The 18,927-nt window shown below is 39.6% G+C and overlaps 1 protein-coding gene across 1 annotated transcript in view; it reads left to right on the top strand.

Moving 5' to 3' along the window:
• The first annotated feature begins 15,216 nt into the window (after nucleotides 1-15,216).
• The window catches only part of slco3a1 (solute carrier organic anion transporter family, member 3A1), a 40,314-nt gene continuing 36,603 nt past the window's right edge, over nucleotides 15,217-18,927 (top strand). The window contains exon 1 of the mRNA XM_039808991.1: nucleotides 15,217-15,933. Within this exon, the coding sequence (XP_039664925.1) occupies nucleotides 15,775-15,933 (159 nt within the window). The 5' untranslated portion in view covers nucleotides 15,217-15,774. The remainder of the gene's footprint in view (nucleotides 15,934-18,927) is intronic.

Below are 18,927 nucleotides of genomic sequence, written 5' to 3'. Positions count from 1 at the left end.
TGATCTCTGATATCATTTCCTCTCTCTTATCTCATGTAAATACGATTATTCTGAGACTAGAAGCTCCAAGAAGATGCGAATATTTGGCTGTTTTCATGTATATATAATGGTTATAACTGATTTTTGGGGCATACATTTATAATATGTAGAATGGTAGGGAAAACTTGAGATTCACCCTCGGAGGTTTTGTTGGAGAAAACTGCAAACAGAAGTGGAGATCTCAACCCCTTAGACTATTTTAAAGGAAAAGTCTTCCTCAAAACCTCCGTGTCTCCAATCAAAACAACACAACATAGTAGTTTAGAGAATGGCATTATTTACTTCTTTTTAGCTCTGAACTTGTTTTGTCACTGCTCTTGTCTCTTCACCTCAGTCAAGAAGAAATTATGTTAAATGACAAACTTCACTGCCAAGACATCTCATTTGTCATTGCGTCAGTGCTGATGGTGTAGGAGGGCGCTCACACTTCTTTGTCATAGAACAGTAAGTGTTTTGTAAGCGAGCTTAACTCTAACTTCATCAAACTCTCAAACTGTATGACCCTTTCAAGCATGTGATGTTAAATGAACGTGCAGTGAATGATGCAAAACATCTTTATATTGCATGGTCATTTTAATCCCTCAGTGACTTTGAAAAGAGAGAAATCTAAGGATTTATTCTTTTCAAAAGACTTGGGTATTACTGTAGGTATTTAGGTTACTACCAAACATTCATGAGTACATTGAAAATCCTATTTTCATAATAAATTAAAGACTCAAACCTCTGCAATGTTCAGAGTTAAAGTTGTTTCATTGAAAGCCGTTTCACAGGAACTTGCTTAGGCTGTGTGTGCTTATGCAAATAAATCTTCTTATAGACTTAACTGACACTTGCTGTATGTTTGTGATAATTCCACTTTTCCCTGTTTCAGGGCTGCGATAAGGAAATAAACTGAAAACTATCCTCTCAATAAAAGATGTCAGATGGCAGGCCTTATTTAAATGTACACTTGATTTGCATTTCCGTTTGGAATGTGCCACTTTGAATAGAGAAGGATAAACCTGAAGTGAGTTAGTAGAACACAGCTTGTCTGAAGGTGTGCACATTATAGTTACATTCCTTTTCAGCTCATTTTAAAACTATCATGCAAGAAGTGTGTCATAGGATGCCGGTGAAGAAGACATTCAGGTTCCACATATTCAAAGTCTAGAAAACCTGTTTGCAATGTATCCTCTCTGAGAAGATGAAAAACACTGACTGAGTCCTCCTTATACACTAAGCAAAGGAACTCCAAATGCTCAGGGTTTCATGTATTGGTTGATTGCTATATGTATTTACTGTCTGCAACAGTCATCCATCTGTGCATTTTCTTGTCATAACAAATGCATCACCAGACCTATCTCCACAGTGCTGTGGATTAAGGTCTGGCTACACCACACATACATTCTGGGATAAGAGAAAAAAAACGCTCTGGGTTGTTTACATTTCTTTAAACCAATCACAATTGTCTTGGGCTGCGCTAAGCTCTGGACGCAAAGACGGTGGCTCTGCAAAATGGTCTCGGGAAGGAACTTGTTTTTGTGTAATATTTGCACCCCAATAAAAGAAAACGCCACATACATTATTAAATGAAGTTAACTGTTCACACAATACAGTAACGTGACCTATTTTAATTTGCTGGATACATGGCTAAACGTTACTTGCTCTTTCCAGTGTATCGCCCTGTGTTACGTTACTTCGTCCACAGCAATCCTGCCACAATTGCTCCCAAAATGTCCCAGTTAGATAGTAAATGTATAGTATACTATCAATGAGTAGTAGTACTATGAATAATAGTAATATTCTTTGTTAATCTTTACAATTATTCCCCGAAAGAACCATTTTCAGCACGTAGCTTGCTAGCACTAGGTTTGTTGTTGTTAGTCGTCAAACCAGACTATAACAGATAATTTTGCAGCCAATAGGCAATTTCTTCCCTCTAAGTTTATGTTCATGTCATCAACACTGGTGCACATACAGGCAACATGTATAGTGTGTTAGTGTGTTCATAATGCTCTGTGCTCAACTATATTAAAGCTGTGTTATTTAATGTGATATTTTGTTTGTTTATTTGCAGCAGAGCAACCTGTTAGCACAACAACATTGACATATTGTCACTTTATAAAGTTATCAAACGTGTCAGCAAACAGTTTCCTAATTACACATTTAGCGGAAAAAAACATTAGCTCTCATTTGAAGTTGAGTTTCTGGCCAGCTGATGAATGTAAGTCCAGTATTTATTCTCCTTTTAGCTCGGCTTTTGGGGTCCTCCAAAGGAAATGTCTGACTCTTAAGCTGCTAAATGCTCCACTATGTTAGTCGCTAACTTTGTCTGTTTGCATGTTTGATGCTGAGCAGGAAGTGTATACTGGTGTTTTTAGAGCTTTATTGCTGAAACCAAAACAAGAAGCTGAAAGTTTGGTTTGGTTTGTAGAGCTTTGGGAAATTCAGAGTTGGATGATAATTCTCTATTATCAAGGGTTCATCACTAAAAACAACCCCTTTCACCTCATGGTGGCACTAGAAGAAAAGTCAAGTCGAGAAAATCACAAAAGTCAGTTGGATTCATCTTCTGTGAACCATGAATGTCTGTAAGAAAAAAAAAAGTAATTGCAATCTATAAGACAGTTGTTGAGATATTTCAGTCTGGACAAAGCGATGGAAGCAGAAATCTTCATTTGGACATCTGCAGACAAAGACAGATTGAGATTTTAGTCCAAAGCAAAGAGATCATTTCTACAGAACTAATCAGTTGCTTGCAGCTGATAAAACTGAAGGCATCCATCACCAGCAGCCACTCTCATTAGACAGCTGTGATACAGGACTAGAGAAGAGGGAAGAGTAGGCCATTAGCATGTCATTTCCCAGACAGGAAGGAAGCTTTCATACTTTTTACAGAATTACAGGATGAGGAAAAAAGAACAGGGCACACCAGCCTTTAAATACAGAGACTGAAATTATTCTTCCTCTCCTCCTGTCAGCATTGGCAGCGAAGGAGGAGGAAAGAGACCTTTCCAAACTAATATGTGGAGTGGTTATTAAACAAGCCTTTACAATGTCCTCAACTCTGTTTTTAGCTTGCATCTGATTGAAAATATAACAACTTTTGAGTCCCTGCAGATACTATTATCATATTTAATTCCTCTACATCATATAAAAGATGTGGTTTAATGGCACACATACTGACTCTCACTCAATGAAAAAAGATCTTTTCCAGGCTGCTGTTCCACTGCAGCTGAGTTTGTCAAGCGACCAAATGTTCACATGTTGCTTTTAGTTCAGTTGCATTTTCAAGAATGGGTTGTGTGTTTACTGGGAAAAGTGCTGCCTGAATATTTCATGGTATAAATATGGTAAGTGGTGTGTAATGGTCTCGGGAGGCTCCATAGAATTTCACATAATGCCTTCGCCATCTCACCTGTGTTTCCTCTCAGATTTGGCCCTAGGGCAAGATAACTGCTGAATGTTTTCTACACCTAACCAATTTTTATTAGAAATAAGTATAGATGCAACAGTACAATGTTTAGCAAAACACTATTTCAACAGTATTGTGTATCCTGGAGTTGTGAAGAACCAAAACGTCTGTGGAACACGTAAATACGTAATTCATTTTATAACTTAAAAGCTGCACTAATCAATATTGTTAAACTAGCAATGGAAAAAAACATATGTAATGTAAAAGGGTTGCTTGTAGTGATGAACTCACATGTAATGAATCTCCAGTCCCCATAAGCTCTACAGCGTGTTTTAGCACATTTAACTCTACAGCATCTTTTTTTTTTTTTTTTACAGTTTTTACAGCCAGCATCTTTATGGTTTTGTCACTCTCACAGCTCTCATCAGCATCATTTCCAGAAGCAGGTAGCTGTTTTTTTTAGCAAAAAATCTTTGATAATCCACCCTACACTATGTCTAAAGATACACATATTTCTTACCTGTATTTTTAATATCAACTGTGATTTTCAAAAAAGGAATCAGCAGAGTGCTGAGGAACATGTTGCGATCTGAGGAGACTCCAATGTCCCACGAGTATACGTATTTTCTCTAGTCCTGGATTTTTTTTCCCACTACACCTTAGATTCTTCGTAGATCAGAGGAGAATCACATTACTCCTGTGATTGTGCAGATTGTGGAGGCAGGAAGGTCCATGCACACCGAGTAGCTTCCTGTTTATTTGCATACATTTACTGTATGTAAATGTGCTTGAGACAGACTGCAGCAACAACACTGCCTGGGATTCCTTTCATTCTAGGTCTCTTTTTGGCCATATTTTTACCCAGGATTGCAGAAAAGAAAATTAAAAGATTAAGATTAAAATCTTAAAACTCTGTGTTAAATAGTAATAGTAACAATGTCAAATGTAAAAAATGTTGTATTGAACTTGTGAAACTGACACTACACTGAAACTAGGAGTAGCACTGAGGCCAGGAAAGTCACATAAATATCTTGTGCTGTGCTGAGCAAAATGTGAAGTGAATTATCTCTTCAGTTGCATGAAATCACCTTAACTCTGGACAGCCTCCAGTGACAGAGAGCCTTTTGGATGTGGTGCCCAATTAGTCAGCTTTTCAACATGAATTATCAGCCCACCACATGCCAAACATTGACAATCAAAATGTCAGCGACTAAAATATCTCCCTTGCAAAAAGAGCGATGAAATGTGCTGAGTGAAGGGATGGAGCCTACAAAACTGCTTGGCTGTCACTATGGACTGTTTCATGCTTTAAGCCCACACTGCAGAGGTATGTGCTAGTTACTGTTTCTCATAAGGATGGCTGTGAAATCCCACCATGTGGATAACCCCCATCTATCTTAAACAAAGCTGTGCTTTAACTTCCCCTTTAAGTCCAGGATGGCGACGTTTGATTGATGAGTCTGTTCCTCCATAGTTGCCAGTTGTAGCTGAGCCATAGAAAGAAGGCTTTAATTAAAGGAATTATAGGCATGTGGTGGTAATTCACTTTCAAAAGAAGTCACATGACAAAACATATACTTCATGCACTAAAAGCTTTTTACCCTTACTCTTAAGCAGCTAGACTAGGGATGCACCAAATCCAGGATTTGACTTCGGATTCGACCGGATATTGGGCTTTTTGACGGGGTTTGGTTTCTGCCGAACCATAGAATTTTTTCCACCAAACCGAACCCTACGCTTGCACTACGTGCGCTATGCTGGTCGACGTAGTGACGCCACCGTTGATTACGGGAAGGTGTCTACGTAGGAGGAACGTTCAATGCAGTAGGCTGTGAGAAAGTGAAAATGGAACTCGTGAGCAGAAAAAGTGTTGTTTGGCAGCACTTTCAGTCAAAAGAAGGCGATTCAAGTCAAGCTACATGTTCAATTTGCAATGTAGATTTGTCTCGGGGTGGCAAGGACCCTAAACAATACACAACATCGCTGCTGTTAAAACATTTGTGTATGAAACATCCGAAAGAATATGAGTTGTGCATGAAGGAATCTACAGACAGCAGCCAAAACGCAGCAACTTCAGGTACAGCAAAGGAAGGAAAAAAAATGGTGGATGGTCAGGACGCTTTGGCGTCATTTTTCAATGTGCTGGGTAGTCCGACAGACTTCAACGCATTGTTAATATTGTGAATTTAAACAAAACTGCTTGGTTAGGTTTAGGACAAGATCAGGGTTCGGGTTAAATTAAGTTGTTAGAATTTCACGTACATAACTAACGTCAAGTATTTAAAATAAGTCAATGTTGACTTTTGCTTTCACACGAGACACGAACAGTGGCCTCCTGGTTAAAAAGTCCTGTGTTTGTTGTTAACTTAGTTTAAGTTGATATGTTGATCTTGTTAGCAATCTTGTTGATTATTTACACATCCAGCAGGCACGGAGAGATATTATCATTCATACGGAGTCGTGTTTCTGTCCACCTGATGAATGCAAATCCAATATTCACTCTTTTTTACCTCTCCACCAACTCCTGAGGGAAATATCTGGTTCTTTAGCTGCTAAATGATTTACTATGTTCACTAGCGAGTCACTAACTGTCTGCTGTTTGGTGCTGAGCAGGAAGTGTACAGTTTTTTTTACACTAAAAACAGCTTCCTACTGAGGCCGAAAATGATGCTATATGTAAGCAGTGAGAGTGAACCAAAATGGTGAAGTTGCGGCTGGACAGTTAAACATTGAGCTGAACTCACTGTAAATAAAGATAGAGGAGCTGCAGATTCATGTGATCATTTTCTACAGGTTCATCACTGATTGCAACCCCTTTCATATTGTTATCAGGCCACGAAGGCGATCAAGCCGACAAGCCAAAACATGTTAGTCCGACAACAGTTGTTTTCGGTACTGTTGCTGGAGTGTGAACCTCTTGTTCGTCCTGTTCTTTAAATACTACCAGACAAATAATTCTATAAATATCACGTAAAACGGACTGTTCTAATGAACCATTCGTACAGCTACAAAAGTAATGCACTTGAACACAGGGCCCAAACCACAATCTTTTTGCTAATCTTATCTAGTCATTTTGGTATCTAAACTTAACTGGCATCGCCGCATGACGGTTACCTTTTGTCAGCTAAACTTAACTGCAACGGCCACATAAACGACAGCACAGCACAGCACAGTACAATATCACACAAACCGTACATGAAAATGCATTGGATAAAAAGATATTAACTGTGCATAAGTGTCTCCGGAGGGCAAACTAAATGAGTTTGGGCTCAACTGTAGCACAGTGAAAATCCAGAAGCATGTGACTGCTGCTTAACCCCATATAAGTGTTTTTCTTAAACATCTTAACACAAGATACACAGTATACAATAACTCTTATGATAAGCTGTTTAACTACCTCTGAATGTTAGTTCAGATCTGTTTTCCTTCAGCCTTGTGACACTTCAATTTGGATAGCAAACATGGGATTAACCTGCGACGATAAAAGAGTACTTTAGGATATTTTCATGGGACATTTGTATATTTCTGGTGTACATCATTATAAAGCTATAAAATGAGGCTCATAAGGTCATAAAAGCCTGAACATGAGTCAACAAAGTGCCAGTGCAGTCGCTCCAGGTTGTACATGTTGATGACATCACGGCGGCTCAGCTCTGTGGTTTCTTGCTTTGGGAGCAAGTTGTTCCTGTTTGCAAATATTGTTTTGACAGACAAATGGAGGCTGATGTGGGAAAACAAAAACAAACAAAAACTGTGACTAGTCGAAGCCTGACTGAAACAGCCTCTTGACGGCTCCTCGGGGCAATCTTTTCTGTCCTGCCATTGTTTTCCATCTCACCCCATTTGGAACTCAAAACTTGTTATGTGCATCCCTAGCCCACCATGCTTCTTCCTTGCTCACTCTTTGTTTGTATGCCATCTGACTCATCTTTCGGGTTTTAGCAGCTTTGCATTTTTCCTCCCTATGAAAACATTCACGTGCCCTTCCCATGTTGGGCTGGTGTTTAAAAAGTCCTCACAGAGACTGTAGAAGAATGCCGCCTCAGCTGGGTGGAGTAACTTTTATGTGAATTAAATGTGTTTTTATTAGCACATGTTCCAGGAATGATCATTTGGATTAAAGCTGAGTGAATAGCAGCTTCATGACGCGAGGTTGCTTCTGGAAATAAGCACATGTATCCCTTGGCTTTATTTAACCTGGAGAGAAAACTGGACCATTTGCTTTTTTCAGAGCTATGTTTGAAACCTTCTCCCAAGCAGCAAAGACAGTATTACTCTATTTTAAAACCAGACGCTGCCATCTCTATTGATATTGGTGTAAAAATAGACAGCAGAGCGGCAGCATGGAATGGTTTAAAATGTAGAACAGACAGAAGCACGATATATTTAGACAGAAGACAAATGAAAAAAGTGCCCCATGACTTTACCACATTATTTTTATAACTCCCCATTGAAGTTGCAAATGCCATTTCATTGTCCTAATGTTTAAGTAGTATTTTTGTGCCCTGAAGATATCTGCTAATGTCTGAGGAGAATATTTACTTTGAGGTGTTACTTCACTTCTGCTCACTCTGACTAACTGCAAGTAAATGGACAATGGCACTAGCTATTGGTGGGCAAATCTGCACTTTTTGAGTCTGACCTCTCAATTACTCTTCCTTTTGTCAGAGTTGTAAGCAATGAGGGATTCAAATTCTTATCTCTTATTGAGAAAAGAACAAATGGTTATACAGTCTAAAAAGTGCTGCAATATGAATCCAGTTAAAAGTAAATCCAAAACTTAACACAGATGGTTTCTTATTACATGGCTTCATTCCAGCAGCAGCTAAAGGAATATCTTTACATTGTCTGTTTTTTTTTTTTTTTGCGTTCTGGACTTAGAGTTTTGGCACATGATGAAACTGAATACTCTGTAAGTTATCTGAGGGAGACTTGACACCACGGGATAACATGTTGGGAGTTATCCACCAAATATTTCCTTGCAGTTGCGCCGTCCGCTGCAGAGGCTGCTCCATCCAGGTGAATTCCAGCTCAGCAGCACTGGATGGCTGAGGGGATGCAGCGCCTGAGGCCGAACTGGCTGGGCATTGGTCTGATAGAGACAGCTTCGGGCTCAGAATGAAGGAGGATGCTTTCACTGTCGGAACATGCAGTGGAATTCATAGAGAACGGGTTTCAGTCTGAGGCTGTTAGAACTGAGAAAACTGTATAACACTGGCGCTTTTTGTGTGTTTTTGCATAAATAAAAGTGAGAGGTAAATTCAGTCATTTCAGTTACAATTATTGTCTTCAGGTTACATAACAATGACAGTACTGTTTTCCATTCTGGGAATTAGATTGGCAGAAGTTAAGTAATATAACGTAGTCTTGACGTAAGAAATTATGTAGTTAGAAATAGACAACATGAAGCAAGAATAAGAAGATCAGCACCACTCTCATATCTTTGTGTTAGCTGGAGCCAGGGGGCAATTAGCTTAGCTTAGCATAAAGACTGGAAACGGGGAAATGGCTACCATGCCTGTGTCCAGAGTTAAACAAACTAAGGTCTGCTTGGCAACCTCACGATTTTGCAGTGTTACTGTGCTCATGTCATGTTTCTAAGGATACATATAGTTTCTTCTAAATGTCATATAATTTGCACCATAATGTTGTAAATGCAATACTGAGAATGTTTTCAGCATCAGATCTATGGAATAAGTAGATACAAGTGGAATCAGAATGCATTCGTAACACTATACAATGCCAATGTGTCTGTAGTGTAAATCTGTACTCAATCAGAATATAAGAAATGGCCTACCAATCACACAACTTGGACTGCAACATAAACTTCATGATGGGCTTTATGTACTAAAAAATAAATAAAATAAGAAAAATATATACGTATATATATATATATATATATATATTTTCTTTTTTAGCAAAGTCTAAAAACATTTCTTTGGTAAACAACAGACAATACAGTAACAGGTAGTGCAGGTATGTTTTCCTCAAAACTTCAGGCAGAAAAGTTGCCTTAAAGCAGCATTGTTTGTACTCTGTTATTCCTCATACCTCTACCATGTCCCAGTGTTTCCCAGCAGACGGGCTGGGCTTCTTTTCCACAGTCCACCCTTTTCCAAATCCTATAAATAGCAGCTGTTTCAGAGGGCAGAACAATAGTCTGCAGGCTTTTCCAGTCACACATTCCTGGCACCAGTCCGAGCTGTCTCCGCCCACTGCCTGTTATACAGTACCTGACTCATGTCCCTGCACGTCTACTGTATGTAAACGTCGTAAACAGCACACACACACACACACACACACACACACACACACACACACACACACACACACACACACACACACACACTGACAATTTTATTATCACACACACACACATTTCTGCACTACATTTTCAATCCGACTATTCTTGTTCTCAGAAACTCAGAAACTGATCTAAACAGACTAGTTTATTACAATAATTAGAGAACTGTATACATGTATTAATGGATGGTACACAGGTGTAGCATCTGTGGGGTTACAAGATAATTAAAGGGACAAGCATCTCTTTTTAAAATCATTGTTGCATTTTGTCTTTAATCAGTAGTGATACAGCAAACAGGAAACATGGAGAAAGAGAGAGAGGATATGGTTAAACTGCTCAAAACTCATCCACGTATGGGGGGGGGGGTTAGGGGTTAACGGTGACACGGATTCATTTTAAAGCTCCTACACACATGTAGTCTGGCACCCACACGTGTTTCACTTGCCTGATGGACCCCAATCTTCTCAGAACTGTGTGGCTTCAGTTGAACTTTTCTTGTGTAAAACTAAATAATATGTATAATAATAATATGTAATTTAGCTTTGGCATTAATGTATCTTGAACATTCAGAACATATATGCAAACAAACAAACACACACACACACACAAACACACAAACACACAGGTAGCTGTTGCAGCTGTGCAGGTTACAGGGTCTTTGAACCATTAATATTTCAAACAATTTGAAACTAACATGTGGCTTAGAACACCCTATAGATTTACATTTCTCATAATGTTGTTCCTTTAACTTTTAATATTTACATACTTCTCTCAGTTTTGGCACATCAGTGCTCGGTGGGATTTTACTGTAAGACCGAAACACAGTTTGTCTGATTCAAGCTTGGACTCTAAGGGCCCTATTTTAACGATCTGAAACGCAAGTGTGAAACGCCAAACGCAAGTAGCTTTGTGGGCGGATCTCTGGCGCTGTTGCTATTTTACCGGCGGGATAAATTACTCTTGCGCCCGACGCAAATCTTAAATGGGTTGGTCTGAAGTAGCTAGGTGTGGTTTGGGCGTAACGTGAAAATAACCAATCAGAGCGTCATCTCACATTCCCTTTAAGAGCAGGCGCATTGTTCCGTGGCGGATTGCTGTTATGACGGCGGATTTGTCTGGCGCACGCCAGCGGGAGCTGTCCGGGATGCGGCAAAGTAATAAATGCCCGTCTTGGCCGGGTGGCGATGTTGCTGCGGCCTCTCGGGCGCATCTCCTCAAGTCTGGAGAGGATTGCTGCAGCCATGGAGCATGGGCCTCCAAACGCACCACCTGCACCTGTTGTGCCCCTTCCTCCTCCCCCACTCTATCTCCGTCCACCCGGCTCCATCAGGAGCACATCGCGCATTACTCCAGATTCACCAGATTCCGCCGGAGTGTCCAATCCCACCGTAGTTCAACATCACGTCTCCTTAAGTCCTCTAATATTTCCTCATTTATGTCATCAACACATCCATGATTCATGGAAATGTTGTGTAAAACACAACAAGCCACAAAGAATGCTGCGACTTTTTGAGGATTGTACTGTAAAATGCCTCCTGACCTATCCAAACACCTGAAGCGCATTTTCAGTAATATTTTCCTTTGTAATTATGTATGGTTTGCAAAAATGGGAACTGCTGTAGATGAGAGAAGTGTATGTGCGTTGTGCACACGCTACATTATGGCCAAGCATGCGCCCCTAAAATAGCATCTGAATAACGCGCCACTGACTTTAGACTAGCACCACTGACTTTAGACTAGCACCACTGACTTTAGACTAGCGCCACTGACTTTAGACTAGCGCCACTGACTTTAGACCAGGTTTTTCCTGGTCAGTGGCGGAATTGTTTTCTGAAACTGCAAAATAGGACTATGTAACGTTTGCGCCTGAACACGTCTCCTCTTTTCGCTGAACCGCCCCCGGGAGCGCAAATACATTCCCTAATTTACCGACGTGCGTCTGTGGAGGGAAAAGTCCACTGTGCGTCGGGTGCAAAATAGGAATGATACATGCCTCGGTGTACAAAGGCAATTGCGCTGAGTGCAAGATAGGGCCCTAAAACTGTCAGCTTGAGTGTCAACATTTCACCTTCGCTTCCAGCAGGCTGAACGTAGGAAGCAACATGCAGAAGCGTAGGAAGGATTTCTGTGTGGGAGTTTGCTGGTCGAGAGGGAGGGAGCATCTACGATTGATGACCATTTTGCATTGGACATCTGCCAAAAACTCAGTCAGAGAATGAGGGGACCACCCTGAATCACAGTTGACAGTTAAATCATGTAGTGATCATTTATAGTTTTTATTGTGGGTTCATGTGTTATTCTAAGGAATTGAGACAGAGTCAGTTTCAGGTCCTCTGGGTTCACAAAACGAGTGGAACTATGGGTCATGGAAATAAATATTATATCATTTTATTGTAGAACTATCACAGGATCATCCTGATATCGATATGAACATTTTTTTTTTACTATGCTACAGTAATCACTGTCACAGGGTTTAATCATTCACGCTGTTGAATCAAATTTCTTTTGTGTTTAACAATAGAGGAAAATGTTACAATGTTTAAAAAACATATTTTGTCATGTATTTGTATCTCAAAATGGAGCTTTCTATGTTTTGTTTATTCATAAGAACTAAAACGGCATATTAATATGATTTATTAGAGACAATAATGGATTTATTCTCTCAACTAGACTATTATTATGTAGTCTTATTAACTGTATGTTGTATCATTTTATAAAACGTTAGTACTGAGTATCTCAATTAACAGGTCAAACAAGACAGACCAATAGTTCATATGCAGGCTATACTAGTATTTAGGGCTGCAAGCAGGGCTGTAGTACTTGAGTCCGGACTCGGACTTGAGTCCTGACTCGAGAAGCTTTTCTGTTGTCTCAGACTCGTCTTGGACTCGTTGGTATTTGGACTTGGACTTGTCTCGGACTCGGCCATTGGACTCACCAAATATTCTAGTTGATACCGACCGAGTCCAGCGCTATATGCTTTTGTTCTAAAGTAACTTTCTCCTTCAAAACAAAACCATAGATGAAGCGTGCTTGTTCAGAAAACAGGTATTAGTTTAATTAAAAATCCATCTAGAACAGGCATTGAGATTGGTCGCCTGGTATACATCTGGCTGCATCATATTCCTCAATCATCAGGCTTCAGTCATTTTCATTTTGGCCACAGACACAGTGTCAGGGAGCACTTTGTACTATGACTTCTTCAGGACAAGTAATAAGTTCAAGAATGGGAACATTTCCATTTTATATTTAAAGTAAATAATATTGCTTAATTTGACTAGTCCTGGTCTTGGACTTGACAAAGGTGGACTTGACTACAGCCCTGGCTGCAAGTAATGATTATTTTCTTTATCAATTAATTGAAAGCCAGAAAATAATAAAAAAATATGCATCACAGATGTCTTAAAGGGATACGCCACTGTTTGTTGAAATAGGGCTTATAACGGTCTCCCCTAGCTGTAGATAGGTGGGCCAATGCATTTTTTGTGCATGCATTGTTTTAGTCCGGTGCAACACAGGCAGCGCCGCCACTAGTTAGCTTAGTGTAGTGAATGGAATCCTATGTTGCCGGTTAGCATGTTGTGAGTAAAAGTGAGCCAACAAAAGATGAAAAAAACAACCTAATTACTTGCACTGAGACAAAAAATGTGTTGGCCCACCTATCTACAGCCAGGGTAGAGGATGATAAGCCCTATTTCAACAAACGGTGGCGTATTCCTTTAATTTGTCCTTTTCGTCTGAGCGACAGTCCACAACTGAAAAAGATATGTGGTTTACAATCTAACTATAAATCGAGGACTCTCTGTGTGTATGTGGGTATATGTGTGTGTGTGTGTGTGTGTGTGTGTGTGTGTGCGTGTGTGTGTGTGTGTGTGACATCTTGTTTGTGAGAATTTACCCAATAAAGTTAAAAAATACTGGGAACCAAGCAATCGGCTTGTTCCGAACAGGCACGTCTTTCCTCAAAATAGACAAAATAGCAAACCCTTACATTGGAGAAGCCACATAGGGAAATATTGTACATCATTGCTTGTAAAATGACTTGAGCACTAATCAGTTCAGCTGTAATATAATAGCATTGATTGTAAATAGCTAAAACCCTATAAACCATTTTACATGTCACTGTGGTGTTTAGACGTGTTTTTAAATGTTCAGTTTGGTTCAAAAACACATTTCACACTTCATCAATTACCAGCTCATCTCCTTGACCTTCCCATGTCCTCATGTTGCTGCTTCCAAGACTGGACAAAAAGCTGTGCAGAAAACCCTTGCAGCCTTTACACAAGATTTGTTTATAATCCTGTGCAGTTCCACCCCATCATCATCACATTATGTGGTTACATTACATCATAACCATTGCAATACCTCATCGTAGACATGCTAACAACATGGCAATCCAATAGTAAATGTTGGAAACATCACAGCTCCTGCTTCAACAACGCGCTGTTAAAGAGCGAGAGCTGCAATGATAGTCAATTAATCAAATTGTTGATTGATTGGGTTTAATCATGGCAACTATTATGAGAATTTAATTTGTTTTGGAAAATATGCTCATTCACTTTCTTGCCAGTTAAGAAGCGAAGATTGATATCACTCTCATGTCTAGAGCCATGCTAGCTGTTTTTTTCCCAGTCTTTGTCCAATCTTCTCATCAAACTCTTGAAAAGAAAGCAAACAAACATATTTCCAAAAATGTCAAATTATTCCTTGAGAGATTCCAAACATTTGATAGTTCCAGCTTTAAAATGTGTGTGATAAATGTGTGTTGTTCCTGTCCTAACATTATAGTAAATTAAACATCTTTGGGTTTTGGACGGTTGATACATTTAACTATTTGTTGACATTTTATAAACCAAATGATTAATCAAGAAAATAAGATGAAAATAATCTATAGTTGCAGCCCTAATTGCTTTTACTGCCTGAACACAAACTATTTATTGTTTTTTTTTCTATTGTCACTCATTGTTATGTTTGACTTGTTGGAGATACTCAGGGGTAATTCGAGGTTCTTTAAAAATACAATATAGTTATAATAGTTAGAAAGACTTTATGGATGGAGGATACATCTAATAGATAATCCAAAAATATTCAGTTTATAAAAACACAGAAAAGCAGCACATTCGTACATTAGAGAAGCCTGAACAAGAAAATGTTTACCATATGTATTTCGATAAATGAAATTCATATGTATATATGTATATATTTATATGAAATAAGTTATTGACTTATCGATTTAGCGTCTATTCTCAGCTAGTTTCATCTCTAAAACAATCCTTAGTTGCAGCCCTGAGACTGAACAATTATCCCAATCAGCCCCACAGATATAATCCCTGTAGATTTATTGTGGGGAAAATTATACATCCCAAAATGGCAGTGAGTCACTTTAAACACCCCCCACACACACACACACACACACACACTCACACAGGACTACTGCAGTGATTTTTCAAGTCAGAGGCAAGTTGAGCAGACTTGTGATGCTGCCTGCTACACAGCGCCTCTAGGGCCGTGCGTGCATGTGCTGACAGAGGAGGAGAGTAGTAGAGAGAGGTGGGAGCGCAGAGACAGAGAGCAGAGCAGTCATTGTGCGTGAAGGACCCTGACAGTCCGTAGCGGCAGGAGTTGGAAGAGAGGAAGAAGACGCCTGTAAACAGTACCTTCACCTGCAGCTGAAACCCACAAAACCCCGCGGCGAAAACATGCAATTTGACAGAAATTCGCGCGTGGTTTAACGTTACTTGTGCCTCTGCAAACACCTTCAGGAGGGAGTTCACATGTTTCTGTAGGCTACGTCGACGAAGAGGCAATGTTTAGGCGCAGACTACCGGCAGAGCCCCGTGGAGTTTGGACGTGTGTTTCGTAGCTTGTCACATGTATGAAGACTATTTACTGAATCAGGAGAAACCGCAACAAGAAGCACCGCGAATGTAGTCTTCAGGGTGGAAAGCGAAACACTGTACCTGCCAGTGTCTTCCCGCGGGCATCCTCCTGCGTTTTTCGGATTCTCGCAGTACTGTGTGGGTAAAGTAAAGGGAGGATGCAGGTGAAGAAGCACCGGGACTCGGACCGGAGCGGCGGGGACATGCTGGAAGGAGACGGCCTCCGCAAAAACTCCTCATGCTTCTCAAATATCAAGATATTCTTGATATCGGAATGCGCCCTCATGTTGGCTCAGGGCACCGTTGGAGCGTACCTGGTGAGTGCAACACAAGCCGAGCTCACGCGGGATTCACACTGTTACTGAGACCCTGCTACTGTAAGACATACTTGCGTTATCCGGGGGTAGGGGGGGTTCTGCTGCCCTGCACGCTTTGGACTAACGTTAAATCAGTGATTCCCAACTTTTTTGGTCTGAGATCCCCCCCACAGCCATGTCAGATGAACTCCCATACCCCTTCATTAATTCCCAATGTACGTTATGTTCCAAATGTATAGCTAGCTACCACTATTCATTATATAAAAGTGGATATTTTTAACTGAACTGTCAATATTAAGGTTGGTTTAGTCAGCAGTAGTACTACTAACGTTACTAACTTGGAGTGAAGCTGAATGTTTCAACCATATATATCAATTCACGTTACTTTAAGCTATTACTTTTAGCTAACTATTTCAGCCGTTGGATAGCTAGCTATTTTAACCGTTTCTCCATTACTTTAGCCAGTCATTCGAATTGGTTAACGTTAGTCATTACTTTTAACTAGTTATTTCTTATTCTTTACTTTTAGCTAACTCTTTCAACCACTAGTTAGCTAGCTAACTAACTACAGTTGTGCTCATAAGTTTATGAACCCATGCTAAAGTTGACTAAAAAGAGGAATAAAAAAAATCATCTTTTGGAAATTAATCTTGATGCCTTAATTAAAAACATTAGGAACAATCCAACCTTTTAAGGACACCATTTTTCTTTGTGAATGAATAATGTATCTAAATAAATAAATGTTCTTCCTTAAAATACAGGAGGCATAAGTAAGTACACTCCTATGTTAAATTCCCATAGAGGCAGGGAGATTTGTATTTTTAAAGGCCAGTTATTTCATGGATCCAGGATACTATGCATCCTGATAAAGTTCCCTTGGCCTTTGGAATTAACATAGCCCCACATCATCACATGCCCTTCACCATACCTAGAGATTGGCATGGGGTACTTTCCATAAAATCATCTCTCAATGCAAATCAAACCAGCTATTAGGCTAACTGAAATAAAACCATGCCAATCTCTAGGTATGGTGAATGGTATGTGATGATATGGGGCTATTTTATTATATACATTTTTAATTAAGGCATTAAGATCAATTTCCAAAAGATGATTTTTTTATTCCTCTTTTTAGTCAACTTTAGCATGGGTTCATAAACTTATGAGCACCACTGTATTTCAACTTTTAGCTATTTTAACCGTTTCTCCTTTACTTTAGCTAGCTAGCTAATCATTCAAACTGTTTAACTTTAGCTACTTTTAACTAGCTAGCTAGTTATTTCGACCTTTCATTCATTACTTTTAGCTAGAAGTCTGTGCTCGCTTGCAAACTCGTTTTCAGACACTTGCATAACTGCAACATGTAGCTAGCTAGCTAGTGTTCAGGTGTGACAGTTGGTTTCATGTTAATATGTGGATATATTCTTACAATCAAATCATAACTTAAATTTCTTCAAATTAGTTGAGCTAACTTTACTCTGCAATCTTTCCACGTACCCGCTGGCAACTGCAGAAGTATCCCCTTGGGTACACATACTCTTGGTTGGGAATCACTGGACTAAATGACACGTAGCAGAGCAATGACAGGACATAAACCTCTCCGCTGCACAGTAAAGTACAGTCTGCAGGACAAATTTCATGCTGTTCAACGGTACCTTGTTTGTTATAGCTGTGAGAAAATGTAAATGCTGCTTGTGCCATGATGTCTAATTTATCTTTAATGTATCACAATTCAAACTGGGCCCTTTTTTAATCAACCATGCAGCAGTAACTAAAGTTTGACTTTAAAGCTCTGCCTAGCATTGATAATGACTTAGTCTTATCATGTTTAGGAAGGCAGTCATTGGCTGATTTTTACCCAAAATGTCATTCAAGGTCAAGGACCCCCGTTCCATCCTTGTTATTTCCTGACTTTTACTCCCTCTTTCACTTTCACTATTAATCACACTGATAAAGAAATAAGGATTTTGATAGGTTCTCTCTTCTCATAAAACCTCAAAATGTCATCATGATGCATTAGCAATGAAAACCTCTAAACGCATAAAGATCTGAACTTGTGCAGAGACTCTAATATAGATTTTGTGGGACGAAGCTCCCCAAAGTGCTCCAAAATATTCCTCAAAGCGTCCCAGAGGAGTTCAACCGCTTCAGGCAGCCACTGTGAACATTTAGTTTCGACATAAGCTATGTTTATTCTTCAAGAATCACATGTTTCCTCGGGCTGCTCACAATTAATAGTCTAAACCCTGAATGCCTTGGCCATATTTGGAGTGGAACATCTTATCTTCTCTGTTAGTGGACCTGCTGAGCATCAAGCATCTCGCAGCTCAGAGCAGCGACCGCACTTCTGTGCAACTCAGAGTCAGTTAGGATGATTTCCTAAAGCGGACTTCTTCTTTATTGTTTATTTCTAATAAAACCGGCATTACAATTGTTCTGCTTTCTATGGCACATAAGCTTTGGACACCTGTTCAAACAGTTTGAACAATAAACCAGGTGTGGTTGGGAATTATTTACTCACGAAAACACATGGTGCTTTTCTGGCCTACTTTGTTGGTCAACACAACAGAGCTAATTAATACAGAGCTTTATTTACATACTGTGGGCACGACATTAGATAACTGTTTTGGAAACAATCTGGTGATTGAATGATGGGACTAAAGAACGCTTGCTGGCAGTAAGGGTACAAAACTATCATGGCCCCCTGTGCTTTCTCTGAGCTTCTTATTGTACAAGGCATTTAGCAGCCTGACTGCAAGTAAACACACAGTCGACCTGCACAGGCAAATACCACAGAAGTACAGACTTGAGTGTCATTGTTTCCTGATCCATTTTGGTTTTTCTCAGTTCTCAGAAATTCACTTTGCTATTTTTACAGTTTTTGTGTAAGTGATAGTGAATTAATGGACAGATTTTTTTCAGCAGTTGGTGACTTGGTCTCATGGACTTAATGGTTATTGTCCTTATTGATTAATCTGCAGAATATTTTGAGTAATC

Source organism: Perca fluviatilis, chromosome 8 (assembly GCF_010015445.1).
Source record: "Perca fluviatilis chromosome 8, GENO_Pfluv_1.0, whole genome shotgun sequence".
NCBI lineage: Eukaryota > Metazoa > Chordata > Actinopteri > Perciformes > Percidae > Perca > Perca fluviatilis.
The sequence above is the reverse complement of the archived record's forward strand: the minus strand, read 5'-3'. Positions and strand labels throughout refer to the sequence as shown.